We start from the raw sequence: 18,820 nt of genomic DNA, 5'->3' as shown, positions 1-18,820 counted from the left end.
AACCGGAGGAGGCAGTAGACTGTGAGATGTTTGAGAGGAGCATCCCCAGGTTGGATGGGCAGGGTGTCCACAGGGCTTTATTAGGACAGCAGGCTACCTGGAACAGGGGCCCCGTCTGCTCCTTCAGCTCTGTTACCCAGTCTCTGTTAAATGCTTATGCAAAGTAGGTCCTCATTAGATATTTTTTAAATGAATGAATGCTGGGAAGGATAAAGGGTGGTTTTCCGTCATCTGGCTGGGTGGAAGAGGTGGGTGGAGGCAGCTGAGCCACACAATGAAAAATGTGTCTCTTCAACTATTATCAGCAGCATTGGAGGCTACCTAGTGATATAAATGGATATAAACACAGCTCTTATTTCCTGTTTTTGGTTTTATTTTTCATGTGGTTCTTGGACTAACGTAGACTTTACATCCTTTTTCATTCTTTCTGCATCTTTTTCTTCCAATAAAATAGTTAATGAAAATAATACACAAAGCCACCAAGAAAGGGAGTGGCTTAGATTTTTGGTTGTTAAAATTAAGCTTGCAAATACTTTATTTAAGCACAACTTTATTTAAGCACAACTATAAGTAAAGAGGGCTTTGAAATTAATTATTCCTAAGTGTCTGAATTTTGTGTAGTCGAGAATCATTCCTCACTTAATAAAAATCATTTATTAAGAAATAGAAATATATGTTGGTATATATTAGAGAAAGGATAAATTTTATAATTAAACGTTAATTAGCATAAAATATGATATATGGAAAGAATACTATAAATTTCATCACAAGGGGTAGGTATGGATCTTTGAAAAAGAACACTAATCTCTAAGCAGTAGAAAATATTTTTTCATCAAAGAGAGTTGCTACTATTTAATATGGTCTTCGTCTAAGAACATTACCTCTAGGAAGAAAACTCTGTAGCTTTGCCATCCATAGTATTTTCTGCCCTGATAGAAGTGTTCCCTGTATGCACTGCAGCCACCAGCCACGCCAGCTTGTTGAGCACTTGAAAGGCAGCTTGTTCGACCGAGCAGCTGAATTTAGAATTTTCTTTAGTTTTTATTCATTTAAATAGCAACATGTGGCCAGTGACTGCCGCGTGGTTCAGCACAGTCATGGCCTGGACACACAAATGAGGGAGATAATGTGGTCTCGCCACGGGGGTGGGGGCTCCAGGAATGGTGTACTTTGGTCCATCCAGGAGGCAAACCTGGAGCTGACCGGCAGGGAGCTGATGCTGGTCACTTGGAGGTCTTCCTGCCGCTCCATCTGGGTCAGTGTGTGGGCTCAATGTCTCCTCCCACATCAAGCGGCGGCCTGGGCAGGCCCCTGCTTTCCCTGGCGGTTGCTGGGGGCCCATAGCATGGTGCAGGGGTCACCGTCCACAGACCTGGTGATGGAGCTGGAAGGACTCTCTGTGAGGAGCAGCCCAGCCATTTGGAGCCTTCTCTATGCATCCCTGCTGTCGGCTGGGAGTCCTTCCCCACTCTGATGTGATCTGTGGCCTCGGTGGTCTGAGATATCGCTATGGTTGTGCTGAGGGTGGGGAGGTGCCTTTTTTTCTGCCACTCCACACTCCCTTGGAAATGCTGGCAAGTGCTCCCCTCAGTCCTGAGAACAGCAATCAAGTTATGTCGCAAACCTCAGGCTCCTGGGAGGTGGGGGAGAAAAATGCAGAGAGAAGGAAGCGCATCAAGCCGCATTACACTAAGATGGTCACTGGCTCTACAGGGCAGCTGACTTCACACTTGCCCCATGGGTTGGATTCTTATGAAAAAGTGGGTGGCACCCGGATGGCATTTGACTGCCACAGCCGGATACAGAGTGGTTGACCTGCAGTGAGTATTTCGCCCGGGGAAATGAAAGGTGTTCTGTGTTCACCTCTCTCCTGTCTGACTTTCCAGGTCACTGAGACACCAAATTAACACCTGACGACACAGACGCCATCCTACCTGAACCAGAGCATGGCAGTAAATTGTTGTTTATGCAAGCTTTGGAAAGTCAGAGATTACCTTCAAAATATTAATATGTATTTTCAGACAGCTTGTTTCTTTCATTCTGGTGTGTCTCACTCCCTGCTTTTGCCCACCCCCCTTTCCTGGGCGCTGTTTACTTGCTTTTTGGAGTTGTTATTTGCATCCTACTTACTCCCCAAAATATTAACCAGTAGCCTCAACATGGTGCTAGAATGGGCTTGCTTCCTAAACGTTACAGACAGTATAAGTGAAAATTTTCTTGAAAGGAAACTCTCTTCTGTTTGGTGGTTTCAGCAGTTATTTTAGTGACCAATCTCTGAATAAATAGGACCCCATCTAAGACCTTTAATCTTTTGCCCTCGCTGACATTTTACCTGTACATTTTTCTTTGGTCTTTGGGAACTGTTTGTCGTTAAAATATTTTGTATTTTATGAAGAGGTTTACTCTTCTCAGTCCATAGAAGTGTTCTTTATCTGTAAAATGAAGAGGGGCTTGGATTAGGAAGTCTGCAAAGCACTGGCCAGCTCTAAAGTTTCATCACTGGTTGCACAGCAAGCCTCAGGTCAGGTGTTCACGACTCCCTTAGCTGGGCTGTCTCCTTATGCCTCTCTTCACCCCAGACACACCCCCAGATACCTTCTGAACTCAGAAAATAGTTGCTAGTAGGGTGCTGAGCAGAAAGACGTGATTGTGTCCTCATTATAGGTGTCTGTACTAAAATGTATATAATACCAGACACAGTTAAAGCACTTGTCATCATGAATTACCAAGAAATATTTTGTAAAATGGTATCCTAAATTTTATACTATAACCCAAGAATCTTAATTTTTATTTAAAAAGTTTTAAATAAACTTTAAAACTACAGATGAATGTAACCTCGAAGAGGACAAAAGGGAACTTTGTTTTTATTTATTATTATTATTATTATTTGACAGCTTCAGGTCTTAGTTGCAGTGTGCAAGATCTTTTAGTTGTGGCAGGCAAACTTAGTTGCGGCATGTGGTATCCAGTTCCCTTGACCAGGGATCCAACCCTAGCCGCAAGCACTGGGAGCATAGAGTCTCAGCCACTGGACCACCAAGGAAGTCCTGGAACTTTGTTTTTATTCACTGATACATCTCTGGCAGTTGTGATCAGTGCCTGGATCACAGTAGGGACTCAATAAATACGTTTTGAATACATAAAACACGATTTGAGATTTAACTTGATTTTCACTTAAAGCCAAATCAAACATAAATACATCTTGAAAATTTATTTCTGAAGTGATAATGATGAGAATTATTTGATAACACTGATAACTTGTATTTCTGTTTCTTAGTTTTAATAATCTATACCTGTGCCATCTTGTATGGTGGCTGTTGCCCCCATGTGTACCTTTCTGATTTGAAATGTGGCTCTAGTAGAAATTAAGAAATACTGTATGTGTGAAGTATATATTGGGTTTCAAAGACTCAGTACTGAAAATGTAAACTGTCTTCATTCATATCAGTTACATGTTGAAGTCATCATATTTTGCATATGTGGGATAAATAAAAATTATTATAATTAATTTCACTCATTTGGGGGCTACTTTTTAAATGTGACTACTAGAAAATTCAAAATCACCTATGTGGCTTCGTCGGACAGTGGTGGTGTAGACACAGAAAACATAGGCCGTGAATGCAGACAAGGGCCAGCCCTCCTGAAAGGAAGCTTATATGAATATCTTTGATAGGAACAAAATTAAGCGTTGCAGCTGTGACTTGGGAAAAGTGGGCATTCAAATGGTCTTGATCAAATTAAAAAAAAAAAAAGACCAAAATAAATTAATTAGATTAGCTCAGATCAGAAATATGAAGTCCAGCTACCAGATGGATTCCTCACATAGTCGCCAGCAGAGTGAGTCTCGAGGTCAGGAAAGGGGCAGGCTGGGTGGTGGCTGCCCCAGCAAGTGCACGTGGTTACCAGCGGCAGACTGGAGCCGTTGGTGTTTGGGCTCCTCTGCCTGGGGCCGCAGCTCTGGTAGGTGGCACGTTCAGTGTGCCCCATGACTGCCGCTTTCCCCGCTGCTGGGAGGTGGCCCCTGGTGGGAGGAGCAGGGAACCCGAGACCCAAGTGCGGGGTAGGGTTACTCGCAGTGTGTGTTCTGCTCTGTCCCTTCCCTGGCCCGAAGGCAAGTTCTCTTTCCCTTTCTCCTTAGCCTTCTAGAGTGAGTGCCAGCTCCCGGCTGCCTCTCCAGGCCGGTAGTGCTCGGAGTGCGGTGTCCCAGGGCATCCACTCCTCCGGGCTCTTTTTCCCTAGAGGCTGGCTGAGAACCCCATACAGTCCTCCTGTGACATGTGGAGGGCCTGGGAGGATGAAGCCATTATCCTATAAAATAAGGCCATCCAGGACGTGCAACTTAGACGCCACCTTCCTTAAGCTAATTTGAAAGGTTATTTTGGTAAGTGGTTAGTCTGCACGGCTGGTTTAAGCTATTATCAAGTCCATTCCTGTATTTATTTCCTTGAAAGCCAGAATGAGCCTTGAATAAATGAAGACTGACTGCGTAGGCTTTTTAGGAGTAAATTCAATTTATAAATATTTGTTTCATTTGGCACTGGAGATTTCGACTGCTCCTGAGTTTGAATTTTAAAGCAGCTGTGTAGTGAAGCAGCGTGTCTGTAAATAAAGTGGCTTTCATGCTCACCTTATTTCCACCCGCCTGACCCCTGTTTTTGGAGAAAGTAGATCAGAAAATTCACGGCAGTTATCGGCCAAGTGAAGAGACCTTTGGCTTCAGCTGACAGCTGTCGCCTGAGCACTGAGGACCTGGAGACCCTCTCAGGTGTTCTGACTGTAGCTCTGACAGCGAGCAGGAATGCTGTTTACATTTTCTGTAGGCGAAGATGCCCCCCTTGTTGGGGGCGTGTTAGAATAGGATGGGCTGAATTTCGATCTGTCTTGGGGTGAGTTCTCAACAGTGCTGGAGGTGCTGGCCAGCCCTCCAGCCGGCCCCTTTCCCATGCTTATGTGGATGGGTGTCAGTAGGATTTATGGCCGGGCCTGTTTATAACATCCCTTTTGAAATTCTTCAACAAGATACTGTTTTTTCAAGTTGGGCAGTATCACACAATGCTTCGTGTGCTTATGAAAGAGGGGAAAAAATGAGTTAAATTCCAAAGATGTTTAAGATTTTGGACATTTTTCCTATGTGAATTAGTTCTTTATTAGGTCTGTCGATTTAATTAGCATTGAAAAAAAAAAGCACTTTCCTGTTTTGATTGTGGAAACATTGTTTAAATTGGTTATTTTCATCTGATACAGAGTCCTTAGGAAGTGTTTGCATAAAGCACAGAGTGTTACTTAGTATCCACCACGTGCTGTGACCCTGGGATGCAGATGGGCCGGCCTGCTCCCCATTACCCCACCTGCTCTGGCCTGCCTGGTCCCAGAAGAGGTCAGGGCGAGGGAGAGGGCTGCAGAGACATTTTGAATTTTATTCTGTTAAAAGTTTCCGTTTTGAACAGTTTGTGAAGGTTTTCTGTCTCTACCAAAGAAAACGGTCATCGTCTAGAAACTGTCCGTCCAACTAGAGTTTGTCCGAGCAGACACATGGTGGTCCATTCCTAGAGTCTGGGGCTGGTGGGTGAATGATGAACCTGTGGTGGGACTTCCTCTGGTGGGGGTGAGCGGGGGATGCTGGAGAATGAAAGTCTTCCTTCTGGTCTCTGTCTGGCCTCCTCTGTTCCTTCCATCAGATTTAAGGAAGTGATGAGTGGTCACACCACCTGCAAGCGGGCCTTCCAGTATTTTTGCCGCTGCTGTCTCCTTCGACGTCCCTGTTGCCATTTCCTCGTTGGTTGTATGTGGGCCGTAAATATCCAATTTGTACGAAATGACTGATTTTGGTATTTGTATAATCCTCTAGTCAATTTAACTAAGTTGAGCTTTTCACAGCCCTCAGTGCAGCGGCTGCTCATCTGATTACACTGCTCAGGGGAATAAGGTTAAGGGCGGGCTGTTGGTAACCGGAGCATTTCCAGGGCTTTAGTGCAGCAGATGGGCTGCTTGGCGATAGTCATGCATCTGCTGGCCTGCTGTGGCAGCTGCTGCTGCTTCATGTTGTGTTCTTTTGTTCTGTTCCATCCAAGAATGGAACGCGAGGAAGTGTAGTGAATGGATTAATTTAAGGTTAAGGTTAGTGTTTGCTTGCTTTCTAAGTAACCGATCATAACAAAGCTTCTGGTAGAAGCTAATGAGTTTCTCTTAAAGTGAACTAGATTTATAAAATAAAGCTCAGCAAGGGGGCTAGATTAGTATTGTTGGTGGAGACCAGATTCAAACGCGTAAAATGCTGGCAGTTTTTATTATTATTATTATTATTATCATTTGTCCCTAATTCTTTGTTTTCTTCCTTCCTCTCCACTACCTCCCGATCCCTTCCAGGACCTCGATCCAGACTTTGCCTGACACTGCAGGGTCCAAGAGAATTAAAGAAATATGGAGTGACATGAAGAAGATTAGTCAGGATTATAGGCTCTGAGGACAAGCCCTCAGTGAAGTGAAGCACAGACGAGCTCCCGCGCTCTGGTCTGGAGGAGCCAGCCGTGTGCTGGGAGAAGATGGCGGATCCAGGAATGATGAGTCTTTTTGGCGAGGACGGGAATATTTTCAATGAGGGCCTTGAAGGCCTGGGCGAATGTGGTTACCCTGAAAACCCCGTGAACCCCATGGGTCAGCAGATGCCTATAGACCAAGGCTTCGCCTCCCTGCAGCCTTCCCTCCACCATCCCTCCACCAACCAGAATCAAAGCAAGCTGACCCACTTCGATCACTATAACCAGTACGAGCCGCAGAAGATGCACCTGATGGACCAGCCCAACAGAATGCTGAGCAATGCCCCCGGGAACGGACTGGCTTCTCCTCACTCGCAGTACCACACCCCTCCCGTCCCCCAGGTCCCCCACGGGGGCGGCGGGGGCGGCGGCGGCGGCGGCCAGATGGGCGTCTACCCGAGCCTGCAGAACGAGAGGCACGGGGGCCAGTCCTTTGTGGATGGCGGCTCCATGTGGGGCCCCCGGGCCGTGCAGGTGCCCGAGCAGATCCGAGCCCCCTACCAGCCGCCGCCGCCGCCGCCTCCGCAGCCCCAGCCGGCCCCATCGGGGCCCCCCGGGCAGGGCCACCCCCCGCACCTGCAGCAGCTAGGAGGTTACCTGGCACGGGGGGACTTCTCCATGCCGCAGCACGGCCAGCCGCAGCCAAGGATGGGCCAGTTTCCCCCGGGCCAGGAGGGCCTGAGTCAGGGAAACCCTTTCATCGCTGGCCCCGGCCCGGGCCACCTGTCGCACGGCCCCCCGCAGAGCCCCGGGGTGGCCCCGAGCCTGCGCCACGCGGTGCAGCCCTTCCACCACCACCCCCCCACCGCTCTCCATGGGGACTCGGTGGCCCACAGCCCCCGGTTCTCCCCCAACCCCGCTCCGCAAGGGGCCGTGAGGCCGCAGACCCTCACCTTTAGTTCTCGGAGCCAGACAGTCCCCTCACCCACTATAAACAACTCAGGGCAGTACTCCCGCTATCCTTACAGCAACCTAAATCAGGGATTAGTTAACAGTACAGGGATGAACCAGAACCTAGGCCTTACCAATAGCGCTCCCCTGAACCAGTCCGTCCCGAGGTACCCCAGCGCGGTGGGATTCCCGCCCGGCAGCGCCCCAGGACTCCTGCACCAGCAGCCCGTCCACCCCAGCGGCTCACTGAACCAAATGAATGCGCAAACTATGCACCCTTCGCAGCCTCAGGGATCGTACGCCTCCCCGCCTCCCATGTCACCCCTGAAAGCGATGAGCAGCAGCGCGGCGGGCACGCCGCCCCCGCAGGTGCGGCCCGGCAGCGCCCCCATGGACGTGGGCGGCTACCCGAGCATGCCGCACCCGCAGCCCGCTCACCAGCCGCCCGGCGGCGCCCTGGGGCTCGGACCGAGGAGCTTGGGCCCACGGAGCCTGCCGCCGGCGCGCCCGTTCCTGGGCATGTCCCCGGCCCCGCACCTGAGGCCCAACGGCTGCCCGGGTGTGGGCCTCGCCGACCCACAGGCCGTCCAGGACCGCCTGCTCCCCGGCCAGCAGCACCCCGGGCCGCAGCCGGCCTTCCAGCAGCTGCCCAGCTGCCCTCCGCTGCAGCCCCACCCGGGCCTGCACCACCAGTCTTCACCCCCGCACCCGCACCACCAGCCTTGGGCGCAGCTCCACCCCTCGCCCCAGAGCACCCCGCAGAAAGTGCCTGTGCCTCAGGTAAGGGGGCGGGGACGCGGCGTGACGCGGCTCTCCTGAAGTTTCCCTTTAACTTTGGGGAACGCTGCTTCACTTCCAGGTCCTTTGTCGTCTTGTAAGCTGCTCCAGAATCTCACTTTTTTCCCTCTATTTCTTGTTAAGTCATATCCGACTCTTTGTGACCCCATGGACTGCTGCACGCCAGGCTTTCCTGTGCTTCACCATCTCCTGGAGTTTGCCCATGTTCATGTTCATTGCATCAGTGATGCCATCCAGCCACCTCATTCTCTGACACACTCTTCACCTTCTGCCCTCAATCTTTACCAACATCAGGGACTTTTCCGATGAGTTGTCTGTTCGCATCAGATGACCAAAATATTGGAACATCAGCTTCAACATCAGTCCTTCCAGTGAACATTTAGGGTTGATTTCCCTTAAGATTGACTAGTTTGATCTTCTTACGGTCCAAGGGACTTTCAGGAGTCTTCTCCTACACCACAGTTTGAAGGCATCAATTTTTCGGTGTTCTGCCTTCTTTACTAGTCCAGCTTTCACAACCTTATGTGACCACTGGGAAGACCGTAGCCTTGACTGTGCGGACCTTTGTTGGCAGAGTAACGTGTCTGCTTTTCAAACTGTCTAGGTTTGTTATCGCTTTCCTGCCAAGAAGTAATCGTTTTCTGATTTTATGACTGCAGTCACCATCCTTCTATTAGTTCGTTAACTTACTCTCTCACTTAGTGGCTTGTGCATTTATCCACTTTTTCAAAAAAATAAATGAATAAATCTTGAATCCTCCTGTCCCAGGACCTGTGCTGGAGCTAAGAGTGCATAGAAAAGCCAAACCCATGTCCTGCTTGTAAGGAGCTCTGTTCTCATTGCCAGCGGGGAGGTGGATATTGGACCCAGGTGTTTTTCCCTTCTCTTTATTCTTCTATGCTGTTCTCTCTATCTGATTTAAAAATACACTGAGCCTTGGTTTCCAGCAATGTTTCATGTGTTTGTGGTAGTGCCTCCCACCTCTTTTAGGAAATCATTATTTTTAAATAATTTTTATCAATCATATTTTCAGTTCAGTTCAGTTGCTCAGTCCTGTCCAACTCTTTGCGATCCCATGGACTGCAGCACAGCAGGCCTCCCTGTCCATCACCAACTCCCGGAGTTTACCCAAACTCATGTCCATTGAGTCAGTGATGATTTAATTAAAAATTATAAATCGTATTTTAATAAATATAAAATTTTATTTTGTTGCTATTTTCCCTACAACATGTGGTCTTCTGAACCAGTTGTTGAATGTTAGTGTGAACTTAACTTGCACCCTGCAGAAAATCATAGTAAACGACAATCCACAGAAAGGGTTCAGTCTCATAACAGATTTGGATACCTAGCACTGAAAGCAGAGGTCTTCCTTTTTGTCAGCTGGGATTTCATCTTACAGAATTTATAAGCAGACAGATTTAGGTTTTAAGCTCTAGTATTCCCAAAGACATCTTCCCATTATAAGTGTTGGTGTTTGTGCCCTAGGTCTAGGAAAAATAAATTAATGTCTGTACATAGAGAGTATTTGGAGTGCCGTTCAGAAATACATATTGATCTTCCACTGTGATTGCAGCCCTGAGCATGGATGGCACAGTGTGATTTTAGAGCTGTAAGGCACCGTGCTCATTCCTAACGAACTTGTAATCAATTTGGGAAAACATGACCGATACATGAAAGTATAAACCAGAGGGAAAGACCATGCATGGTTATGCGACAGGTGTCCAGAGAGAGGCGGTGCCTGTTGATGAGGGCGCTTGGAACGTGGTCAGGACTTAGCCAGGGGTGTGAACTGAGGACGCATTGCAAGTACACCAGAGGGGGCATGGGTTGTTGAGTTTGCTGAGGCAGGGCCTGGGCATAGAGGTCTATATTCTGCTGTAAAGAATTTGAACTTCACCAGTGATAATGGATAAGACAGTGCCTGGGCTAGTGGGGGAACCTGGAGATGAGCTGTGAGGCTGGAGCCCAGGCCTTGTGAGGACAGTGTGTGACCAAGGACCAAGGATTGGAGAATGGGAATGGGAGAGAATGAAGCTACATGCAAGTAAAAGGGTGGGGTCTGGAAACAGAACCTTTTAAGGGGCATCGAGGGTTGAGAGGCATTTAGATCAGAGACTCAGAAGCTTCTGCCTTGGTGGGACTAGGGAAGTGAAGGTCAGGAAGTCTCTGGGGGACCTCAGGACACAGTGGGGGTTTGGGGAAGCTGTGCTCACAGGCCTGACACACTTGGGAATTCTCAGGAAGGGTCCTGAGTTTGGGGGGTCACAAGGGCCTCAGCCACCTGGCCTGTGCTCCCCCAGAGAGAGCCGCTTCCTGTCCTGGAGCCTCACCTGCAGTGATGGGAACGGGCTCCCGAGACTGTGGACGGCAGGGAGGGCTGTCTGCCAGCTGCTGGGGCCTTGGCCCACCTGGGTGGCTCCTAGGGCCAAAAGGAGCTTGACTTAGTTTCCAGGAAGTATTCCCTTCTTGTTCCCCCAAGTTTCTTACTGAACATGGGATCTTCTCAGAGCAATGGTCCTTAGACACCTCCTGGTCCCAGCATCTTCTCTCCTCCCTGGAGGACAAGCACAGTGTGGGGGAGACTGTAATCCCATCCCTGGGTGGAAACTGCTGGCCTCCAGCTTTCCCTCCAGAGGTTTAGAGGACATAGATGAGTGTGTGGGCTCTGAGTCCCCTAGTGCCTGGGGCCTGTGCCCTGGCAGATACCGGTGGCCACCAAGTGCAGTTCCCTTTATCACCAGCTCCGTCCTCTTGAGCACACCATCACAGACTAACCTGGAACTGCTTATGAGGTATATTAAACAAGTAGATTTGAGGTATTTTTATTATGTTAGTTGCCTTTTTAAACATTTTTTTGCATGGCATTTGCTTTTTTTCCTTTCTCCTCAACTTTGCAGAACCTCTTCAGCTTTTGAAGCACTCGGTTCTGAAAATTGTACTAGAGAGGCGTAAAGTCTCGAGATGACCATAGGCTTTGAAATCAGAAGGGTGTTTGAATTACAGCTCTCCTCCTTATTTGCTTGGTGACCTGAGATAATTTCTTACCCTCTCCGAACCTCAGATTCATCATCAGTAAGATAGGAAAAAGTGCCCATCTCAAAGGGTGTTGAGGTCAAGTAGGGTAATATATCGTGAGAGTGTGATCTCTAGCCTGTGGTTGCTCAGTTTTGTCCGACTCTTTGTGACCCCATGGACTGTAGCCCTCCAGGCTCCCCTGTCCATGGGATTCTCTAGGCAAGAACACTGGAGTGAGCAGCCATGCCCTCCTCCAGGGGATCTTCCCAGCCCAGGGATTGAACCCAGGTCTGCTGCATTGCAGGCAGATTGTTTACTGTCTGAGCTACCAGGGAAACCCATAAATGTCAATTCTCTTCTAGGTTCTACTTTCTTATCTGCTGCAGTGACAACCTTACTTTGTAATTCATGTCATTTCATGTGTACTAAATACAGTATAAAGTCACTTTTATTTTTAAGGAACAGGCTACATGTTTATGAAATATGGCCTTAGTTATGAAACATTAAATTTGACTTGTGCAAATATCACCCCCCTTTTAGCCCATGTTTCTGGGTGTGGTGAGTTTAATGGAGTGGATAGTTGAGTAACCCCAACACCTCTCTCTCCCTAGGACTGACTCACATGCCACTGAAGCAAATCGTATATCTAATTATGTTTTGCTTTAAAACTACTGAAATTATTTTACACTTAGTATATGACACAATGGTGGTTCAAAACCATGCTGTGTAGCAGGGAAATTACCAAATTAATTTGAAATATTGATGTAATTTGCTGAATTAGCACATTCAGATAGGATTATTGACTTTTTTATCTTGAGGTTTTTTTTTTTTAACGTTTGAATAGAAGTTATGTTTTTTAGATGTTTCATGGGTAGCGAACAGATATTTTTAAAATTCTATCACATGTTTAAGTATCTTTGAAGATAAGTCTAACTTTATAATGAAGAGTCAGCAAAGGAGAATATTAGAACAGACGCCAGAGTTCATGGGGCCATATGTTCATTGTGTGGACACAGTCTTTAATGTTAGCTCCAGACTAGCTTGATGATTTGATGACACAACTTAGAGGGAAAGAGAAAACCTAGCTTCTGTTTCTTTTCAACAGCTGATTAGGACAGTAGTTTCCCTCTGTATCTCAGGCCACCCACCCTCCCTCCCTCCTTCCTTCCTTCCTATCAATCATTAAATAGTTCATTTATATTTTAATTTTTTTCTTCCAGTTTTATTGAGATATAGTTGACCTACAGCCCTGTATAAAGTGTACAAGGAGTATGGTATAATGATTTGATTTACATACGTTATGAAGTGATAGAATGTTTCGTGAGCACCCATCATCTAAGTCCAAAATTAAAGAAGCAAAAAAAATTTTTTTTTCTTGTGATAAGGCCTCTTAGGCTCTCCGCTCACATCAGCTTTTACATATAATATACAGCAGTGTTCATTATGTCGTACACTGTACCCCTGGTACTTATTTATCTTATAACTGGAAGCTTGTACCGTTTACCACCTTCCTCCAATTCCTTCTCCTCTAGCCCTTGCCTCTGGTAACCACAAATCTCATCTCTTTTTCTATGAATTTTTTGTTTGTATTTCAGGTGTAATTGACCTACAGCACTGTAGTTAGTTTCTGTTACACGACACGGTGCTTTGAAATATCTGTGCATTTCAAACTGGTCACCACAGTAAGTCCGGTTACAATATGTCACCATGCAAAGAGGTTAGGTAATCGGGGGCTGTGTTCGCCACACTGTACCTTTCACAGCTGTGGCTCATTTGTTTTGTAACAGGGAGTTTGTCCCTCTCAGTCACCCTCGCCTATTTCTCTTCACCTCCACCCACTTCATTCCAACAGTCACCTGTGCGTTCTCTGTGTCTATGACTGTTCCTGTTTTGTTGTTTGTTCATTGGTTTAGCTTTTTTAGATTCACTGTAAGTGAAATCATACAGTATTTGTCTTTCTTTGCATCTCAGTCCCTTGTATGCTCCTTAAAATTGTTGGTGACTCTCAGGATTCTTTCTATTTTTATTGTTTTTAACACCAAGAACATTTTATACTGGGATATAGCCAATTAACCATGTTGTGATAGTTTGAGGTGAACAGTGAAGGGACTCAGCCATATATAATTGACTCTCAAGATTCTTTATGTGAGTTTTATGTGTTAATATTTGTTGTCTTAGAAATTTAAAACAAGGACAGTGTGAAATATTTGTTACTTGTTTGCAAAATGAGTAAAAAATAATAAACCATTATGTGTTAACGTTCATCACATCTTCAACTGCAAAGCAGCTGTGTTCCAAGAGAACAAAACCTGAGTGGCACTGTTTTACCTTTTCTGAGATGTTAACGTTCTAACAGCTGCCTCCTCGTGCAGTCTGCAGGCAGGTCATGAGCCTCTGTCTGGCCAAGTCCACGTGCGTTCGGAGAGAACGCGTGTGAGAGGCTTGGTGACATCTCAGTGTCACCTACAAAAAAATGCCCTGAGCTCCCTGAGCCCTGCTCTGACAACCAGCCATGTGGAGGCGGCAGTGTAGACCTTGGAGTCCACAGTTTCTTGGTAGGAAAACTACCAACTGATTCCTGACCCCACGCCCCCGGAGCAGGCGATTCCACCTAAGCGGAGAGACAGAGCCCCTTGCTTTCTCTCCAGAATGAGGGGTCACCCACCCTCTTGGTTAGAGGCACAGGGGTAGGAGCGGGAACTCCGTTAGAATCTAACCTGGTGTCAGACACGCGGTGGGGACTCAAAAGTGACCCATTGTCGTCGGGCAGGAGTTTAGAATTGCTTGCTGCGGAGTTGGGGGAATGACCCCAAGCATTCATCCCAGGGTCGCGTGTGGTCAGAACTGTTGGACTCCCTTTCCTTGGTTCGTGGGAGCAGTTCGCAGACGCTCAGGCTCCCCATGCTGCTCCCTGGGGGAGAGAAGGAGGGCTTGTCGGGCGGAGGGGCTGCGGGCCGCCTCTGGAAGGCACACTGTGAGGGTGAGCTTGTGTGCTGGGGGGCAGCTCATCACCTAGTCTCAGGAGGCGAGGTGGGGGCCTCAGAGGGTGTTCTGGGCAGGTGATGTGTCTGCTGAGCTGTGAAATATCCATTGAGTTGAGTGGAGGGTGGGAAAAGGTAGGCGAGGAGAGAGTTGGAAGGCTAGGAGACATGAGGGCAGAGAGAGAGTGAACCCAGAGCCCTGCATGTCCCTCAGTGTTGCTGGACTGTGGGACCAGGGCCAGGGGGACTCCCGTCTCCCCCGCATGACCCTCAGACCAGGCTCCGTGTCCACGGGTACACTGGGAGGGTGCAGAGGGTCCCAGCACCACCCTTGGGAGGAGGGAGAGAGCGGAGAATGGGGCCGGGTGGACGCTGGTGAGAACTACCCAGAGGGAAAGCTCCGGTTGTCATTTTCCTCTTGAAGAGCTTGTGGGTTGTCCTACAAGTCACTGGTGAACTTCTGAGTTTCTGAATAACTCATCCCGCTCAAATCTACACAGGTGTAGATTCATTGCGTATACCCTGAGGTGGGCAAGTCCTGGTGAGGTTTTTAGGATATGCAACACTTGTGTGTGTGTGCACGCTCAGTCATGTCTGAGTCGGTGACCCCACCAGGCTCCTCTGTCCTTGAGATTCTCCAGGCAGGAGTACTAGAGTGGGTTGCCATTTCCTCCTCCAGGGATCTTCCTGACCCAGGGACTGAACCTGCATCTCTTGCGTCTCCTGCATTGGCAGGTGGGTTCTTTACCACTATGCCACCTAGGAAGCCCCACTGTGCCCTTAGAACACATATGTTTTGGATGCGTTTGTGCTTCTCTCATCAATTTGGTCCTGAAACACAGTCACGGTGAAGGAGGACAGAAGCAGAATGCATCTTTTAAGGACCACTTAGACTGAGGTGATGGATAATAATGCCTGTGTCCTAATTTTCCCATGGGAGATTAAAAAGGATCCAAAAGAATCAGTGTGCAGCTTTTCCCCTTCTGTCTTCCGTGATGTGTTATGAATAGCTTAAAAAAAAATAGCTTTTCTGGGAAACCCTTTTCCTGGTAAATGTCAAATAGAGAAATCCTCTCAGTTCACCCGGTAAATAACAGAATTGCAGACACAAGCAGAGTAATTGGCAACTACTAAATACATTTCATGGAAAAAGTGGGCCTGCATCTTTTGCCTCGTTTATGAAAATTGTGGTCAGGAGTAGAGAAAAGGACCTTTTTCATTGAGAGTGGATGTATCTCTGTGAATACCACTCCGGACAGACTTACACTTTGACACCCCTGATGATGTCTGGTGGAGATGAGGAAACAGATCAGCTCTGAAGGAAACGCGTATTTGACCTGAGTGGTGCCGGGGGGCTGTGATCAGTGTGCCCACACTGAGAGACAGGCACACAGGGCCAGGCCTGCTGGAGCAGCAGCCCTGCCGAGCCCACCCCCTTCCCCAGGCGCTGGTCTTCAGGACACCTGGGGTCAGGGCAGTCCATCCCCCTCCCAGATCGATCCCGGTAACCCCCTGTCTTTCATGAAGCCTGAAGGTGTCTCTTCTGACCACCCCGTCCGGATATTTTACTGCTTAGTGAGCACCGCCTGCATTTCCCCTGAGCACAGCTGGTTTATTCCAGAGGCCAGCTATTCAGGGGGTTAAAATGGAAAATGCCAAGCGTAGACTTAGAGCAAAGAAAACATTCTACCCCATCTGTCTTTTTACCCCACACTCTGAAAGCATGAAATGAGCCGAATGCTAAATGGTAGGTAGTCTTGCCTCTGAGCGGCTTTTATTTTCTACAAGGGTATTGTTTTCTGAGACTCAAAACCATCATAGATAACAAGAAGTTCGTTTTTAAATTGATTTTATGGGTCAGCTTGCGTATGATCCATCTGCTAACTGTCCCAAACAGCCAGTGAATTTTCTTAACTTTTAAGAAGTCACTTTTAGATACTGCTTTTTTATGTTGTACCTTGGTTGCCTTCATTCAGCTCCATCAAAGAAACATTTAGGTGCCACGCACTGTGTTAAGGACAAGGTTGGTGGTGTGGCAGGAGGCAGGGAGAAGGCCAAGGCCTTCACTGAGGTGGATAGGGAGTTTTGTCATTGAGGTACAATCTCCTGGCCATCATTTCTTTGTGTACTTACTATGTTCTAGACCAGTGCTGTTCAGCTGAATGCCAATAGGAGTGGTGAATGCTAGCCACATGTGTTATTTTAAATTTTCTGGTCGCTACATTAAAAAAAGAAAATGATATATTAGTATTATGTATTTAATTAACCAGATATATCCAGGATATTATTCCAACACATAATCAGAATAAACCATTACTAATGGGGTATTTTGCACACTATTTGAGATATAGGATGTGTATATAGGCAGAGCCCATCTGCGTGTGTATCTGCATAAAGCAAACCAGTAGCCCGCGTGGACAGTAGCCGCCATCGTGAACTCTGCAGTGCTACAGTCTTTCCACAGCAGCTGCTTCCAGTTCTCTTGGAAAACAAGTCAAGAGTGTAAGAAAGCTAATGCACATATAAATAAATTTAAAATTGTTTAGTCTAATAATGACAGTCAACCTCCAGTGCAAGTGTCAGCACCCTCATCATAAGGTTGGGAAATTAGTAACTTTTTAAAAGGTATGAACAGTACGTGTATTGTTGCAGGGGTGTGTGTGTGTATGTGTGTGTGTGTAGTATTAGTATCAGTTCCTAAAAAGAGATTATCAAGGTGAAATTTCCTTTATTTGCACTTCAGAGAAAGCTATCTTTCTGCTTTACTGTAAAATAATGTAAAAATAGCATTTTTCTCAGAAAGATGAATTACAGCCATTTTTAAGATTTTAGTTTCAAGTGGTTTGGGGATACTTTTCATAGTTATTCTCTCCTCTCTTCCCCTTTAACTTTTCTTTACTCCTCTGTGTCTAATGCTTGTTTCTTAATGAAACTAGTCCTTTATTTTCACTGTTAGGCATGCACTGCTACTCTTCCACCCCCACTCTGTTTTTTTTCCTTTCACCTTCTCTTCTCTGCTGCTTTTTCTTCTTCGTTTTATCAGCCGTTCAGAAAGGCAGTCTCTGGCACTGCAGAGAGCTAGTTGGCCGGGGAAGGAGAGCTGGGAGAGGCTCAGGGGGACAACAAACAGCATTGCTGGTCCTGACTTGGAGGATTTACCTTATGCTTGACATCTCAGTATTAGTCTCTGTCCTCTGTAGTTACAGCTGTCAGTCTGCAGATAATCTCTAGGTAACCAGGGGAGCTGACCCTTATTCTGCCCTTGTCACTGGCTGCAGCTCTTTATCAGCGAAGGAAGTCAGTAGCAAACTTGTGCTTTTGCCTTGCGAAAACTTAGTAGGTGATGGTGCATCACCATGAGGGAGGTTTCAGTTTTTTCTTCACTTTTAAAAAAACAAAAACAACAGAGGACCTTCTGGTCCCTGGGCCATGGCACTGGGTGCAGGTCCTGGTGGCAGACTTAAAGGAAGTTGGCAAAATGCTAAGCTATAGCAGCACTTTAAAAAGTTGGAAGTCAACACAGAGGTGCTTGTGGTTCTATTAGCCTGTGCTCTGGTTTGGGTTGAGTGATGAGAATGATGATCTGGTAAGACAGGGTGGGATCTCCTTAATTCTTCTTCCAGTGATTGAATTAAAACCAGCACCCAGGCAGTCACTTGAAGGAAACACGTCATGTCGATGCCCATTTGTGAAGAGCATGGCGTTTGTGATCTGCTTTATAGTGTTTTTGGTCTGTTCTCCGTCACCTCCTGTGTTTAACTCTAGACAATTCCATACCACCGATTGCAGGAGAATTCTTAGACTTGAATGCTAACCAGGTGGAAGCAAAATCAGTTGTTTTAAGTTGTCAGGAAGAGGTATTAATCTTGAGAGCTGTTTTGTTCTGTTTTGTTTGCTTTGGCCATGGGTATCAGGTGCTGGAGAATATTGAAGGCGGTGCAAGTGGTGGGGGTAGAAAAACCTAGTTAAGAGTTCTTGTAATGCTGTTCACTTGTGCTTGTCTTCCTGGCCATGGTCTGGTTGGATATGTGGGCAGTGTTAGCATAAGAATCCCACCCCCAGGGAAAAGTAAAAAGAATCCCATCCTCTCTCCCTGAGATAGACTATGAAGCCCCTGCATTTTGCTTACCGTAGAGGGTTATGAGCATCACAGGGTGGATCTCCCTGTGACTGACTGACTGTGGGTGTGTGTGTGTGTGTGAAGTCGCTTCAGTCCTGTCCGACTTTGCAACCCCATGGACTGTGACCTGCCAGTCTCCTCTGTCCATGGGATTCTCCAGGCAAGAATACTGGAGTGAGTTATCATGCTCTTCTCCAGGGGATCATCCCTACTAGTGAATAGGCAGTGACTTTTCAGATCATCCTTTCCCCAGATAATGCAGTTATATTTCTGGATGTACTTTTTAATGAAGGGATGGTATGTAGACTTAAAGTTCTTATCAAAAATAGGAATACTTGAAGTTAAAGTTTAATTTTTAGGTCAGGCTCCTAGATAGACTTGTACAATGTGAACATTCTCTTTAACTAAGAACAAAATTATATAAAATTGTGAGATTATTCAGATGTGCACTTCCCTGGTGGTTCAGACAATAAAGAATC

At 46.9% G+C, this 18,820-nt stretch overlaps 1 protein-coding gene across 3 annotated transcripts in view; it reads left to right on the top strand.

The window, feature by feature from the left end:
* CHD7 (chromodomain helicase DNA binding protein 7) overlaps nucleotides 1–18,820 on the top strand; it is a 187,978-nt gene that overhangs the window by 55,329 nt on the left and 113,829 nt on the right. For all 3 annotated transcript variants that reach the window (XM_065902719.1, XM_065902717.1, XM_065902718.1), the window contains exon 2: nucleotides 6,367–8,207. In XM_065902719.1, coding sequence (XP_065758791.1) covers nucleotides 6,543–8,207 — 1,665 coding nt within the window. In that variant the 5' untranslated portion in view covers nucleotides 6,367–6,542. The remainder of the gene's footprint in view (nucleotides 1–6,366; nucleotides 8,208–18,820) is intronic.

This window comes from Muntiacus reevesi, chromosome 12 (assembly GCF_963930625.1).
Source record: "Muntiacus reevesi chromosome 12, mMunRee1.1, whole genome shotgun sequence".
NCBI classification, from domain to species: domain Eukaryota; kingdom Metazoa; phylum Chordata; class Mammalia; order Artiodactyla; family Cervidae; genus Muntiacus; species Muntiacus reevesi.
The sequence above is the reverse complement of the archived record's forward strand: the minus strand, read 5'-3'. Positions and strand labels throughout refer to the sequence as shown.